Genomic DNA, 16,429 nt, shown 5'->3' on the forward strand with positions numbered 1-16,429 from the left:
TGCAGTACTGATTCAGGGCTCTAAAGAGGGTAGGACAGACTTTCCCCCCTTTCCAATGAGATTTAAGCCAACTGCTCTTACCTTTGGATAAACTCAAGCTGACAGGAAATAAACTACTACAGATAGGTAGTATTTCAGTCCTGACATACAAGAACTCCTGTTATAGATCAGGGGGATCTATTCTCAAGGGCATAGGTTAAAAAGAAATGCTGTTAATAGTCCCCAAAAGCTCTGTGGGATAAATTCAGCAGAGGCATATCTGTTGTAAGGCCTAGATTTAATGAAGAAGGGTTCATGTATGGTACTTTACAGATCATAATACTATTACTATTATAGATCATCACTGTGAATGTCCAACTGACTCATGTCACAAACAAGATTCACACTTTACTGTGTCAGTGGCAGGCAGCAACCCCTGGAACAGATTACTCCCGCTTTATAGCTCAGGATGGATGGGGAAAATGGAGTTCTTCCTAATGCAACTAAGTTTAGAAGAATATAGTGAGTCAGGCTGGAATTTGGCCCCAAAATCCTGTTTAAAAACTCCAAAGTTGTCAGGTTTAACGGTTCTGAGGGCTTCAAGCCCAGGCAGTGCTTCCTAACAACATGGTCCCACGTACATCACGCCGGTTTAGCACCAAGTCACACATGGGCAGTGGTTTGTAACAGGCTGCCAATAGCTGCAGCATGGGCATTTTTACCATCACCATCCTTTGTGTTCCTCCTGCAGATACAGCTTGGGACAGTAAAAATAGCTTTAGCTCACTGTTTTTTTTTTACACCAGTAACAAAAAGCTTCTTTATGCTTGTTCGCAGGTCACCTTGATGTAACGACAGGAGAGTTACTTTGGGAAACAAGGACATGAGCAACACTGAGCTTTGCAGCCCTGGGCTAAGAACTTTTGGAAGCAATGAAGCTTCTAAATGCAAAACTTGGTTATTCCATTTTCCCTTCTATCTCATTAGAGATAATGGGAAATGTTCCAGAGGGCCTCTCATGCACACATAGCAATCTGGTTAGGGAAAGACAGCTAAGATACTTCTAAACATAATTAGCTAAGGGCAAACCACCTTGAAGGTGGTGCAATGATGTTTAGAACTAGCATGCAGCTAAGAGATTATGATCTTTGTTACAGCACAGACTAGGTGTGGAGGAAAGAACTTGACCATTGTCGTCAACCTCTGGTTTCTCACTGCCTTACCTCCAGCTCTCTGACACCGAAGCCAAGCAAGCAGGTAAAATGCTGGCTCAGTGACCTGACCATTTCACGGTGATGTAAAAGAAATGGCTCAGTGTACCGGGATAGGAAAAGAGAGCCTCTGGTTTTGTGACAGGAATGCTTGATAGGAACGCTGTCCTTTCAGATGGAATCCATCTTTCCCAGAGAGCATCCCATGCACTCCAGGGGATGGGAGCTGTGCCCAAAGAAGAGGCTCGAATGCTTAGGAGATATTTGTGGGGCTCTGCCCCCATATCTGTCTCTACCACAGAGTTTCAGCAGCATCCTGCAGACAAACGTTAACATTGTAAGAGAAAGAAAAGGACTGGCAGGCTTGGATGCCTTTGGAATGTGGAAGTAAAGGTTTAAGAGCATCCGGAGTGCAGATTTCCCCACCAGCCACAATGTTCTCAGTTTGTAAGAAGGCCATTCTCTCTGCTACGGCTTTCTTGGTCATTCCCCATGCCAGGCACGTCATTTAAACAGGGGCTTCCTCACAGGCTTCAGACAAACCCCAAGCCATCTTCAGATGGTGACAGAAATCCTTTGTTGAACCCAAAGAGACAGGATCCCTTTACTTGCAGTCTGCACCATCCTTTACAGCTTTACCGAGTGCTGCATGAGTGCTTCATTGAGTGCTGCATGAGAAGCGTGTGGCCTCTTCTCTGTGGATCCAACCAAGCTTCCTGGATGCTCTGCACGGGTGATATGGCCATGACATGGAAAAGTGCTCCCATGGCTCTCTGTTGCACTGCAGCTCCATGGCATCTTTCACTGCATCTGTTGTACAGATACATGCCAAACCTTGGTTGGTGAACCCTCACATCCCCTTCAATAGAGGTTAAGGATCACTCCCCTTTTCCAACTGGAAAACGTAGGAAAGACAGAAGTTAAGTGATTTTCCCACAATTGTACAACAGGTACAAAGAGGTGGAGGCAAAGCCAGTCCTTAATTCAGGCGCTAGACAATATTCCTTCCGTGTAGAACATGGACATCATCTGACAGGTCGCATTGGTAATTACATTAAAGGGAAATCATCTCCCTGTTAGTGACTCTTAATCCAGATAAGCATGATTCTGAATTAGGTTGTGTGTTTTAAAGGGAACCACTTAACCTGTGTTATCTCCATGCCGCCACCATCACAAACCAGCCATTCCTACTTGTACCGAATTAGGCGAATAATCTTATTATTCATGAAGTCTGAAGTATGTGGATGAGAAGAATCTATGCAGAAACCATCGCTCATGGCTATTTTTAGCACTTCTTCCACAAACACTTGGAAACTATTGATTTGCTTGTTATCTGGCACCACCCAGAGTCTCTTTAAGTTCTGCCTGGTGTATTCCTCTTCGGGAAGGCCTTCCACACTTGCCACCCAATCTAAGGTCAAATGGTTGGGGTCCTTCAAGTAGCTGGATATCGACGAGAGGTTTCCATTGAAGCAATAGTAAAGTTTGGAACCGAGGAGCTTCAGGAACAGGCATGACGTGGAGAAGATATGAGCGCTGAACACTTCCATGTTGGAGGAAGACAGGCTGTAGATCTGGGGCGCTTCTCGGACGGTGAAGTGCACGGTCTGGGTCTTCTGATCGAGGCTGATGTTGAGCATGGCGTTCTTCTCTGCTTTAGAAAGCTCCACTTCCTTCTCTTGCAAGGCTTCAATCAGGGGCTGGATTTGATAAAAATCTACTTCCCTTCGGAGCAAACCCATTTCCTGGAAGTCTTCGGGAAGGTCCAGGTGAGAAGTTCTTAAGAAGTTCAGGATGTAGCGGAAGATTTTGCCATCTCTGTCAATAAAGCAGTTGCCCCGGCTGTCCTTCTTGGTTGGGATCTTCCCACTAAACATGGCCCCCAGCATGGAGTCTGGGAAGCTCGTCAGGGTGGACAGAGAGGTGGTGTAGAGTTTTCCTCCAACATTGAGCGTGATGGGTTCTGACATGATGGAAAAGTCACGATGTGGGGACTGATTCTAAAAAACAACATAAGAAAGAATCCAACACCACACATTCAGTTGTTTATCTCTTTGAAAGGTTAAACTGCAGAGATAGAGTCCTAAATATAGAAGGGTAAACTACATGGCAATGATTCATCATAGGAATTAGAAGTGGGGATTACTTTTGGAGGTTGTATCTTCAGAACAAGCAGAAGGATGTTTTTTCTCCCAACAGACTTAAACAGGACTTTGTTTAGTTCAGTTTAATGCCAGAAATCATGAGTCTTCCAAAGCTTTACAATCACGCTGAAAGTGCAATCTCTCCCATGGATGCCTGCAGCTGAACAACTGACTTCAAAGCAAGAGTTGTGTTCTGGGCTCACCCGATCCCATCTCCCTCATGAACACAGAACTTAGAGGGCAAGAAAAGAGACAGGACACAAACTGGACACATCCCAACATCTTCTGTGGCATCTGAAGATACAACTAAAGCAACAAAGCTGTTGTAGCAGAATCCCCTGACACACACTTGAGTGCAGTTGGCCAGCAAGCAGTGCTGCTCTAAGCACATGCTTAGAGCGTTCCATTGAGCAGGAAACCCACCAGGCTTTCTCTTTGCAATGCGTTTCACCTTTGGAAACATCTCCTAATTAATCTGGGCCATGTCCCAGCTGATGTGGGTTCCACACAGCTCCTCTGCAGTCAGCTGAGATGAGCAGAGGATGTGATTTTATGGTGCAGTGAAGCATCACTGCCTCTGGAAGGGACATTCCTCCCTTCACCCTCCACTAAACCTTCCTCTCCCCTTATGCCAGCTCTGGCACTCATCTGATCGCACAGTGAGCCAGTTCAAGGAGAAAACCCCATCATTTTCTATTCAGAATATGCTTCTGCTACATCTTAAGACTGGGCTGCACAGGGTGCTGGGACATCGTGTCTAGGTCATGCTTTACCTAGAAAGGTTGGACCAGATGATCCCTGAGGTCCCTTCCAACCCCGTATTTTGTGATTCTGTGATCTTGGAACCAGATGAATACCAGGGCTGGTGCAAGGGAAGAGGAAGGAGCAAAGCAGCCCCTTCCACTGCAGATCAATTCAGTTGCCTTGAAAAGGTGAGCCCTCATTCCTGCTCGCTCAGAACCTGCAAATCTGGTTTTCCTTGTCTGCTGAATCCAAATCAATCAGCTCATTCCCACTTTATTATTGACTTTATCAGCAGGAAACCCATTACAGTTTGCTTGCAGAGGCTCTTGCTAATAGCAACTATGCTCATTCAACAGAAAGGAGCCAGACAGCTCCCTTAAAATTAAGCTTAAGTGCAGGCATTTTCCTAACTAGTCATGGAATAATCATAGACACTACAACGTTATTATCAGCTCTGGAGCCACAGCAAAACAGAGATAGGAAGAATGCCATCTTGTTCTGGAATATCAATTCTTTTATGGCTGCTAAACCCCAAATAACAGCGTTAATGGCACCCTAAACCAAATATACCTCTAGACAGCAAGAACATTTTGCTATGAAGAACTTGCCTGACTGAGGGCAGCTAATGAATAGGTCAAAGGAGAATCTGTACGTCATTTCTAGTTTAAGACTAACATTCCACTCTGTTCTTTAGTCCACTTTAGCCCTTAGCACACAGTGTCCATCTCACTGCACAGTAACTGAGGGAAAGAAGCAGACCTCTAAATCCACTGGGTGTTTTGCCTGTGTATCCTTTAGTCCCACATATCCAACAGAACTGGTAAATAAAGACGCAGGCATAGACCAACACAACACCCCGTCTATGCCATGAGCAAAGACCATCCCTGTGACTAACCTCAGCCAAATATACCCTACAAAAAGCTATTTGTTCCAGTGCTAAACTTCCTTTAGCACTGTCATCTCAGTGTACTTCCCATTCTGGAAGACTTCTACCCAATTTAGAACAAACTGCCGTTTAAAACAGATCACACAGAGGCTTCAACGTGTCTAATTCTGTTGTACAAGTGGCTGCGTGTATTTTTTCCCCTAAGGGCTTGCAATATGTCTGTTAAAGCACTGCCACAAGCACGAGCTGACATTCGCAAAACCAACTTAAAATGGATTTTACTCTTTCATCCAAGTTGCATCAAACAAAAGCAGTGCCTGTATGTCCCTCCAAATAACACAGCCTGTAGGAGCAGGCCTGCCAATGACCCCAAGGGCCTTGTTCATTGCTTCCCATCTCTGCTACCCCTCAGGCTGCTTTAGACTAAACAACCCAAATGATTCCGTTCTTTCTTCATAGCTTGTGTTTTCAGATTTGGGAGCCCAAGCCTGCTCTTCGACACCATGGGAGTACTTTCCTCATGCTCTCTTAGCCAGATGCAGGGTGAGATGTTACTCTACGTATGTACATGACAGGCTTCACTTGGCAGAGTGAAGGGACGTTCTCTCGTCGAGAGTCACAACCTAAAGCCCACTGGATGGTCCGAAGATTTTCACTTCAAACTCAACATCCTCCACGTTTAGGGGGCCTATAAGGGTGCTGGGGAGGGACTCTTCATTAGGGACTGTAGTGACAGGACAAGGGGGAACGGGTTCAGACTGAAACAGGGGAAGTTTAGACTGGATATAAGGAAGAAGTTCTTTACTGTGAGGGTGCTGAGGCACTGGAATGGGTTGTCCAAGGAAGTTGTGAATGCTCCATCCCTGGTGGTGTTCAAGGCCAGGTTGGTCAGAGCCTTGGGTGACATGGTTTAGTGTGAGGCATCCCTGCCCATGGCAGGGGGTTGGAACTGGATGATCTTAAGGTCCTTTCCAATCCAAACCATTCTGTGATTCTACGATTCTGTAAGCACATTCTGATCCAAAGACTCACTGGCAATACAGCCTGGATAAGAAGCAGACATCTCAATCCAGTTGTCCTGGTTTCAGCTTGGATAATTTCCTTCCTAGTAGCTGTTACGAGTGCTGTATTTTGGATTTAGGATGACGATAACGTTGATAACACACTGAAGGATCCCTTCCAACTTGACATATCCTATGATTCTACGATGGTTTAGTTGTTGCTGAGCAGTGTTTACACTAAGTTAAGGACTTTCCAGCTGCTCACACTGCCCTACCAGTGAGCAGGCTGGGGGGCAGAACAAGAAAATACCTTGCAACTGCCTTCTTTATCAGCAGTCTCAAAAGGGAGGCTGCCAACAAAACACGGCAGTAACATGAACTCTTTGAAGCTGAAGACCACATCTATGCTGCCAGCAACAGCATCAGACATTCAACCAAGCTTTGGCTCTGGCACTGGGATTGCTGTGGGTGCAGTAGCACAGAGCTTGGCAGACACGGTCTTACTCCTTCCCTGTGTGGGCTCTGCTCCTCTCCCACCTCTGAATGCTGCTCACACACATGCCCTGATCAGCTTATTCTGCTTAAGGCTGTTTTGCAGCCTATAGCCCCATACAGGCTGGATTCCAGCCTCCCAAGGCACCAGCTTCCCTTTCTTCCAGACCTCCCAACTGCCCCCACGCTGGATTAAGCATCAGACACTTAACGGTGCAAACATCTGGCCCGTGGATAAAGCTGCAGGATAACTATTCCCCAGCTGTTGTTCACGAAGCGGGATCAACACAGGACAAGTTAATCATCTGCTTTGCCTGATTCATCCCATTACTTGCAGGTTTGCAGCTTCATAGCGTGAAGAGGAACCTGATAGTCTGGCAACCTCCGAAGAGCCAAAACCAGAGCACAAAGGAGCATGCATATGTCTGCTCATCGCTCATCAACCTGGCCTTAATGCATTGACCAATATGCTTGACAGTAGCTGGGGAAAGTTGATCCTATTAGGCTGTACGAATTGGGGTACAGTTCTTGGCAGCAGAGAATTACAGTAAAGCCTTTTGTGTAGCTGCTCCCCAAGTACCACTTAAACTTCGTTCACATTAGATGAGCCAGAGACCTTAATCTGGGACTTGAAGAAGCAAATCTGGCCAAAGAGCACAGGATTTATTTTGTGCTTTCAGACTGAACTGCATTTAAATACGTTTTTCCTTTTAAAACAGATGTATTTAATATCATAGGGGAAAACTCTATGGCTGATTTAAAGTCATTTTCAGGTGATACAAGCAGAGAAACCAGCAGTGGTGAACTTTTTTGGTAGTCAAACTCTAGAACAGAAGCTGCTGCCTGAGCATCCAAGCATTTCAACTGACCAGGGCTTGTGCATTTTAACTTTGGTTTTACTCCCAGGAGCATCCTCAACAGATCCATAGAGAACATTCCTGTTTACCCTATGAGTTTAGTTGAGCAAATAATTGGTTTGAACCTGGGATAACTCCCATTTTAAACACAGCAGGGAGGTATAAAAGTGCATGCAAAAAGACAACATCTGCCTGTTTTCACGTACTTACAGTTCTGATTAAACTTATTTCCCCTCTTACGCATTCATAACATTTAAGAGAAAGGATGGGATCCAAAAGAACCTGGACAGGCTGGAGAGGTGGGACCGTGTGAACCTCATGGAGTTCAACAAGGGGAAGGGCAAGGTCCTGCTACTGGGTCAGGACAATCCCAGCACAAACACAGGCTGGGGGAGACCGGATGGAGCAGCCTGAGGAGAAGGACTTGGGGTGTTGGGTGAGGAGAAGCTCCCCATGACCCTACTCTGCTTTGGGGAGACCCCTGGAGAGGGGCTTGGGACAAGGGCCTGTAGGGACAGGCCAAGGGGAATGGCTTTAACCTGCCCGAGGGGAGACTGAGATGAGCTCTTAGGCAGAAGCTCTTCCCTGGGAGGGTGCTGAGGCGCTGGCACAGGGTGCCCAGAGAAGCTGTGGCTGCCCCATCCCTGGCAGTGTTCAAGGCCAGGTTGGACACAGGGGCTTGGAGCAAGCTGCTCTAGTGGAAGGGGTCCCTGCCCATGGCAGGGGTTGGAACTGGGTGACCTTTGAGGTCCCTTCCAACCCAAAGCAGTCTGTGAGTCTGTGATTCTATGGAAAGCACTTTAATAAACTCATAAATAACTCTCTGTAGATGCAGTTTGAGTGTCTGTTTTGCCCAGCCTGGAGAAAAACCACAAGAGTACAAGTAATCACCCCCAAAAAAGCATCAGTCACAATTTGCCAGCCTAAGTAAAACATTAAGAAATAGCTCATGTGTTACTGCCTACTTAACACTCTGAAAAAGGGGTATGGCTGTAGTCTACCCTTTTTAGCCCCAAAACTGCAGTGTAATGGAAACGGTGAACTTACAAATATGTTTAGATGGTTTTCACAGAGACATGGATCCTTCCTCAAGACACACATCTATAAAGACAAGTTTTCACAGGATATTTCTGGTTACGTTTTCAGATAAAAAATGATAACTTAGATCATTCCCGTTACAAATAATCTACCCTGGGACAGGGATTTGATGAAGAACCAGAGAGATGCGTTGTGCCTTGTTCTGTTCAACAGCCTCATGTGTTAAAATCAAGCTAATACTAGTTCAAGGCCAGGCTGGACAGAGCTTTGGGTGCCATGGTCTAGTGTGAGGCATCCCTGCCCATGGCATGGGGTTGGAACTGGATGATCTTAAGGTCCTTTCCAACCCAAACCATTCTATGGTTCCATGATTTCAGAGGCAACACCTGGGATGAGGTTAACAGCCTGACCCCAGTGTCTTTCAGAGCACCTCATGAATCAAATTGAGTACACAGAGAGCAGCAGAACAACAACAATGTGTAATTTGGTAGGAGTGGACCACGATGGCCTGTTAGAGGTCACAAAGTCCATCCCACAGGCTACTTATGGCCTCTGATGCCTTGACATGCGGCAATCAGGGCATTAAAGGTTGTAGCATCCCCTGAAATCTGAGTTAATGGATGCTGTGACAACAGGGTCTTCTGCTGCCAGATGTAATGGTATGTGGCCATTTACACAGTCATTGCTCCTAGTATTAATTTTACACATATGGCACTGCACTACTGGTTAACTTTATAGTGTAGCCTTCAATAGCCCAGCTGTAAAACGTCCCTCATGACCAAAGCTAGGGAAACCTGTATTTAAGACAGTGAAACGTGTGCAGCTATGTTAAGGAATAGTTGAGGAGTAAGAATGAATTGCAGAAACACACACAGAGCAAATAAAACAGCATAGAAAAGGAGATGAATTATTTAGGCTGGCACAATGAAGGACGCCTGAGTGGCAGTAAAAGCAAGCCAGGGACTTGCTGCAAAGCATCAGGAAGAGCAGCCGGATTAAAAACCTCTTTGGTTTTCTGAGTGCTGCCGAAGAGAGCTGGTGAAAGCCCCATCAGTTACGAGAGACAGAGCAGGTAATGCATTATAGGAAGCAGTTCTGCATTGGGAAGGGCAGGATTGATTGCAGCTAAAAGGAGGGATGAAGAGGAGACATGTCTGGGCACCTGGGTGGCAGCTGGGGACTTCAAATGGGATTCAGCAAGAGGAGATGGTGGCTTGCAGGATGGAGCCCCAGTCTGCTTCATTAGAGTGCACCAATGGCAAGCACAATCAAAGGTGCTCATTCTGCTCCCATGCTCGCACACATCGCTTTGCTCCATCACATCTTACTGAAAACCACATTTTGGGGTAAAAACTCCCATTTCTATGAAACACCCAAGCCCTGAGACAAATAAACCTCATGGAGTTGGGAACCTCAGCACTTGCTGGGACTCTCCCTAGACACCAGTTTTGTGCCTTATTCCTTATCCAGGGAATGATTTCACAAAGGAAATCCAGACCCTCAGCTATGCCTTAGTGCCCCACTGTGCTATGGGGCCTGTAGTGTGAAGCCTAGACATCACGCCATAAGAGACAGGAGGAAAATACTACTAAAAGAAGGAAAATACCACTAAAAGAACAATAAAAGGAGGGCAGAAACAAAGGAAACAGTATTTAGGGGATAAAAAAGATTAAAAACCCAGTTAGCTGCTTACCAGCCAGCAGCAGCCAGTGGCATCCAGTGAGAGCTGAGTTTAAGGCAGGATTTGGGACATAATCCATTGCAAGGACAGGCTTACCCTCCCTTTGCATCTCTGATGCACATTTACTTAGCTCAGCTCATCCTCAGCTGTAAATTAAACATTTATAACATGGTTTTTACACTCTACATGCTTATTTATAGCAATATTAGAGAGGAAAACCTATGTTTTCCCATCACTACAGGATGGACCCATCTAATTTTGGACCCTCATTGAATGTCAACTCTTACTGCAGCACTTAGAGGCTTATAATTCAGTGGGTGAAGCAGAGTGTGGCATGTCCTGCCAGGAGCAATACATCCCCAAACACACCATTGGGAAGGGGGGAAACTGCTGGTTTTTGTTTCAGGATTGCTGCGGTGCCTCTGGAAAACTCCAGCCATGTTTGGGCTTGGCACAAGGGATACCGGTGACAAGCTCCAGGAAGGGACTCCAATTCCCAGCAGGCACAAGGCAGGAAACAATGGCTCATTCTTCCCTTCTGGCTGTAAGGCAGGACTGGGATCGATCTGCCAGCGGCTGTGATACCCAGTAACACACACGCTGAGTATCCAGCTTGGAAAGCAGCTTCTTAGCTGCCAGTTCTTTATATCTATCTCTCTCTATATAGGTATAGATATAGCCTTCTAACAGTGCTTCATTCCACACATAAACTCTCCTCTGCCAGGAACACACAAACAATAGGAAAGCGTGAGCAGGAGTTTCCTGACATCCCTGCTTTATTGTGGGTGCAATGCCATGTGTCCATCCCTCACCAGACCTGCACCTTGATGCCCCTGAGCATCTCCTGGGCTGCTTGCATAAGGATGCAGGGGAATGCAAAAGGATGCGAAACCGGCTCTTTGCAGGATGGAAGCATTAAGGGAAGGGGGTAAGGAGACAGGGTAGGAAAAAGCTGGTGCCTAGTTAGTAAAAGGAAGCAGTGATATAAACCAAAGGTCACGCTCCTTGGGAGAGAAGAGGAACGAAAGCAGTGGTGCATGGAGGAGGAGGAGAATGAACTGAAGGTTAACTGCTACCGGCGGAGAACAGCAGAACACAAGATGGAGGGGGAGAGGCAAGGCACAGCCAGAGAGATGCGGCTGCAGTGAGGTTTGGAGGATAAAAGCCAAGGTGCTGCGGTGCTCAGTGCTCTCCTGGTGCGATCTCCAGCACCCCTGGGTCAGGGGCTGCTGTGCAGGCAGTGCACACTGCAGGAGGGAGCCTGGCTGGGAGCTCACGGCAGCAGGAGCAGCACTTTTCCTTCCAAGCAGCTGATGTAACCCTTTGTAGAGTCCAAGAAACCAATTTAATACCAGCCCTGGCAATGGCTTTCACTGATTCCTCATTTCCTAGCATAGAATCCCAGGGTGGTTTGGGTTGGAAGGGACCTTAAAGCTCCTCCAGCTCCAACCCCTGCCACGGGCAGGGACCCCTTCCACTAGAGCAGCTTGCTCCAAGCCCCTGTGTCCAACCTGGCCTTGAACACTGCCAGGGATGGGGCAGCCACAGCTTCTCTGGGCACCCTGTGCCAGCGCCTCAGCACCCTCACAGGGAAGAGCTTCTGCCTAAGAGCTCATCTCAGTCTCCCCTCGGGCAGGTTAAAGCCATTCCCCTTGGCCTGTCCCTACAGGCCCTTGGCCAAAGCCCCTCTCCAGCTTTCCTGCAGCCCCTTCAGGCACTGGAAGTCTGGCTGTCCAGCACCCTCAGAGCATCTTCCAGATGCAATATTTCCTTGCTGGACCCCTTCATCTGCACACGTGGCAGACCAGCACCTGCGTCCTGCTCGATGCACACAGGGCTGTGCTCCTCCATCCAGCTTCCACCCCTTTTCCCACTGACACCTCCACTTCCAGGTCACCCCTGCAATGAGAGGGCAGCCGACTGCCAGCACGGATGCAGCTGTATGCTGGCAAAACCCACTCGGAACTACCACTAACAAGGTAGGTGCCATCTAGAATTAACCCCTCCATAGGGTTTATCTTATGCACATAGAATCATAGATGCAGAGGCATCCCTGTGTATGGATATAGGCCTTGGATTAGCTAAATCACTGTAAATCCTTTAATTTTGGAGTTATTTCATGGAAAGCAATGGGGGGTATGTGCAAAGTTTGCAGAGTGGTGCTGAGCCCTACCCTGAGCCACAAATCGGCTTTTTCTTACACAGCCAGGCATTCACACCATTAAATCAGCTTACAATACTAAATTAACACCCCCAAATCCCCCCTGTGTGCGGGATCACCCGTTCTTCCCGCATCCCACTGAGTTCCTCCATGGAGCAGCAGCGCTGCCGGTCCGTGTCCCCCCCCCCCAATCCTTCATCCTCCCTCCCCTGCGCACAAGTTTCCCCATCTCGGGGAGGGAGGGGGTCGCTCCCAGCGCTCCCCTCCCCTTCCCTTCCTCCATCCATCCCTCCCTCCCTCCCGGTACCCACCTTCGCCCCTGCAGCCGCCGGCCCCGCCGCTCGCCGGGCGCTGCGGGAGGAGGAGGAGGAGGAGGAGGAGGAGGAGGAGGAGAAGGAGGAGGAGGAAGCGGGGGGCGGCCCGGCCCGGCCGCGCTGGGATTTGTAGTTCGCAGCGGGCTCGGCCCTGCCCCGGCTCTTCCCGCGGGACTGCGGCTCCCAGCCGGACACGGCGCAGGGAGACGGGACCGGCCCCGGCCGCAGGTAACGCGGAACGGGAGGGAAGCGGTTGCGGGGATAGGCGGGGGGCAAAGGGGGCTTGGGAGGGGTGCGCGGGGTGAGGGGTGAGGAGGGTACTTGGTAAAGGGGTGCGGGAGGGATGCTCAGGGTGAGGGATGCAGAAGTAACGGGGAAAGGGGTGCGGGAGGGATGCTCAAAGGGAGGCATGAGATGCAGGAGGGATGCTGCGGGGTCGGGATGCTGAAGGGATGCTCAGGGTGAGGGATGGAGGGGTACTTGGGTACAGGGGTGCAGGAGGGATGCTGAAAAGGAGAGAGGAGATGCAGGAGGGATGCTCAGGGGTCGGGATGCTGGAGGGATGCTCAGGGTGAGGGATGCAGGATAGTTGGGTAAAGGGGTGCAGGAGAGGTGCTCAGGTGAGGGATTCAGGAGGGGTGCTCAAAGGGAGGTGTGCTTGAGGGATGCGATGCAGGAGGGATTTTCGGGGGTCGGGATGCTGAAGGGATGCTCAGGGTGAGGGATGCAGGGGTACTTGGGTACAGGGGTGCAGGAGGGATGCTGAAAGGGAGAGAGGAGATGCAGGAGGGATGCTCGGGGGTCGGGATGCTGGAGGGATGCTCAGGGTAAGGGATGCAGGAGAGTTTGGTAAAGGGGTGCAGGAGGGGTGCTTGGGTGAGGGATTCAGAAGGGGTGCTCAAAGGGAGGTGTGCTCGAGGTATGAGATGCAGGAGGGATGCTTGGAGGTCAGGATGTTGGAGGGATGGTCAGGGTGAGGGATGAAGGAGGGGTACTTGGGTAAAGGGGTGCGGGAGTGATGCTCAAGGGTCAAGATGCAGAAGTCTGGGGGAAAGGGATTCGGAAGGGGTTCTCAAAGGGAGGGATGCTCGAGGGAAGAGATACAGGAGGGATACTTGGGGTTCGGGATGCTGAAGGGATGCTCAGGGTGAGGCATGTAGGAGAGAGAGTTGGGTAAAGGGGTGCAGAAGGGGTGCTCAATGAGAGTGATACTCGAGGATAGAGATTCAGGGGGATGCTCAAGGGTCAGGACGTTGGAGCAATGCTCAGGATGAGGGATGAAGGAGGGGTACTTGGATAAAGGGGTGCAGGAGGAGTGCTCAAAAGGAGGGGTGCTAGAGCGAAGAGATGCTGGAGGGATGCAGGAAGGTGTGCAGGGGAAGGGACACATGAGAGATGCTTGGGGGTCAGAATGCTGGAGGAATGTTTGGAGGTCAGGATGCCAGAGGGGTGCTCAGGAGGGACATTTGGGAAAAGGGGTGCAGGAAGGACGATCAGGGTGAGGGATACAGGAGCGGTACTCAGGGGAAGAGATGCAGAAGAGAAGCCTTAAGGAAAGGGGTGCAGGAGGGATGCTCAAAGGGAGGGATGCTTGAAGAAGAGATGCAGGAGGGAGACTCTGGGTTTGGGATACACAGGGGTCAGGATGCTGAGGGATCTGGATGATGGAGTGATACTTGGAGTGAAGGATGCATAAAGGGAGCTCAGGGAAAGGGGTTCAGGAGGGATGCTTCGGCATCGGGATGCAAAAGGGAGCTCTCGGGTGCAGAAGGGATGCTGAAAGGGAGCGATGCTCAACGGAAGAGATGCAGGAGGGATGCTTGGGGTTTGGGATGCTTAGGGGAAGGGGTGCATGAGGAATGCTCAGAGGGAGGAATACTCGGTGGCTGGGATGCAGGAGTGATGCTCAGGGACTGGGATGCAGGAAGGAGTTGCAGTGAGGAGTGTCTGGGGGTCAGGATGCAGTCAGGGTTCTCAGGAACTCGTATGCTCAGAGGAAGGGATGCTTGAGAGGGATACTCAGAGAGATGCTCAGGGGTTGGGATGTAGAAACAGGCTTTTAGGGAGGTATGCAGGAGAGATGTTTGGAGTAAGGGCTTCTCAGAGGGCTGAGATGCAGGAAGGATGCTCAGGGGAGGGTTGCTTGGAGGGAGGCGTTCAGGAGAGAGGCTCAGGATTCAGGATTCCAGGAGGGATGCTCAGAGAGAGGGATGGTCTGTGGTCAGGATGTGGAGGGAACCCTGGAGGAGCGATCCTTCAGTGACAGGGTACAGGGGGATGCTTGGAGGGAGAGTTACAAGATCAGCATTGTTAGGTGGGGTTGTGTGTGCAGTCCCCTGGTGCCTGCAGGGCTTTGCAAATCTATCATGAGAAACTGGCCAAGACGGATCAGGTTTTCCCTAGGGAAGCTGACCTGAGAAGAGACACCCAGGAGTGTTCCCATCCCATAGGGAACTGCTTGCAGGTTACATCTGCCCTGAGTTGGGCTTTGCAGGAGTTACTGAAAGATAAAAGCACCACCAAAACCTTGGGGATGTCTGTATCTCCGAGCAGTGAGGCAGCATCTGATGGATCCCGGTGTTAACCCTCCCTCCAACATGCTTTGGCAAACAGGACATGGTTTTCCCTTGGTCTGTATCCAGGGGTTTAGTTTCTTGACACAGAGAAGAGCAGACAGAAATCTGAAGGAAGAAGAGCGATGTTAATGCTATAAATACCTGCAAGAAAACAGCCAGCTTTCCGGAGGAGATGTATTTACAACCTCCAGGGATGATAATAGAAAGGACATTGGTCTGAAGGTCAGTGCAGGATGCAGGCACTCCTGGTATAAAGCCCTAGGGAATAGGGGAGCACAGCTCTGGCTGAGAGCTCTGGAAAGCAGAAGGGGAAGAAAGGGAAGATACCTTCCTGTGTGGGGAACGTGAGGAGGAGTGACCATACCTGGGATAAACAGACCTGCTGTGGGCAGGACAAAGCCTTGGGGCATCCAATGCCAAATGTATTCAGTAAATTAAGAAGCAACTGGGGTGGGTTATTTCTGCCTGTGGTTGGTGCTGGGCTTAGGGGTTTGTAATGGTGAGAGCAAGTCCTGCCCTTTCCGTGCCTTTCTCTGCTGCTGGTTTAAATGAAAGGAGAGAGGAATTTAATTCCTTGTGTCTTGCTTTCTGCATCCATAGCATAGTTATTAACGTGCTAGTGATGGCTTTGAGATGCTTTATGAGACCAAGATACCAATAGGTATCAGAGATGCACGTATTAGAGGTATTAGAGATGTGTATGTAGCTGTTGACTGGAGGGGAGGAACAGAGCTGGGAGGAGGAGGCTGAAGAAAGAGTGGGTGAGATGTCAGAGCCTTGGGCTTTATTTGGTATTACTGCACTGATCACTGACCTCCAGCCAAAGCCTTTCTCTATTCAATGACTGAGTGCCCAACAGCAAAAAGCAGAGAGCAAGAGAAGAAGCTGATCGATTTGTGTGCACCAAAGAGACCAAAGAAGAAGCACTGGGGAAATAAGAGAGCAGGGTGGCTAAGATCGATGGGTTCAGGAAGGGCAGCAGCCCAGCACTGCTGTCCATGAGTTAAGGCCATGGTAAGTCACTTAGAGATGGCTGATGATAGAGTTGTATGGTGTGGTCAAGCATGTTTATAATGGCTTAGAGGAAAAAGGAAGGATGAAATGCGTGGCACTGCAGAAGAAAGGAGAAGGATCCTCAGTGGTCTAAACCATCTGATTTTAATATGGTAACTTTTTAGATGGTAAATTTAGGCTGATTGTCTTTTATTTGGATAAGGGGCAACGGATTCAATCTAAAACAGGGGAAGTTCAGGTTGGATGTAAGGAGGAAGCTCTTCCCTGTGAGGGTGCTGAGGCCCTGGCACGAGGTGCCCAGAGAAGCTGTGGCTGCCTCATCCCTGGCAGT

The 16,429-nt window shown here is 49.1% G+C and overlaps 2 protein-coding genes across 4 annotated transcripts in view; one reads left to right on the forward strand and one right to left on the reverse strand.

Moving 5' to 3' along the window:
- Positions 1–493: 493 nt before the first annotated feature.
- On the reverse strand, positions 494–12,575 carry KCTD21 (potassium channel tetramerization domain containing 21). The gene is made up of 2 exons (XM_057408569.1): positions 12,506–12,575; positions 494–3,190 (listed from the first exon to the last, which is right to left on the reverse strand). The coding sequence occupies exon 2, from the start codon at positions 3,158–3,160 to the stop codon at positions 2,378–2,380; it is 783 nt and encodes a 260-aa protein (XP_057264552.1). The 5' UTR covers positions 3,161–3,190; positions 12,506–12,575; the 3' UTR covers positions 494–2,377.
- Positions 12,576–12,599: 24 nt separating this feature from the next.
- USP35 (ubiquitin specific peptidase 35) overlaps positions 12,600–16,429 on the forward strand; it is a 30,262-nt gene continuing 26,432 nt past the window's right edge. For 2 of the 3 annotated variants that reach the window (XM_057408541.1, XM_057408542.1), the window contains exon 1: positions 12,600–12,736. The gene's annotated coding sequence lies outside the window, so the exon portion shown is untranslated. Of the gene's footprint in view, positions 12,737–15,012; positions 15,307–16,429 lie in introns of those variants that run through there. The other variant, XM_057408543.1, reaches the window with a different exon arrangement.

This window comes from Pezoporus wallicus, unplaced genomic scaffold (genome assembly GCF_028554395.1).
Source record: "Pezoporus wallicus isolate ANWC-B61680 ecotype Strahan unplaced genomic scaffold, APGP_CSIRO_Pwel_v1 contig_7461, whole genome shotgun sequence".
Lineage (NCBI taxonomy): Eukaryota > Metazoa > Chordata > Aves > Psittaciformes > Psittacidae > Pezoporus > Pezoporus wallicus.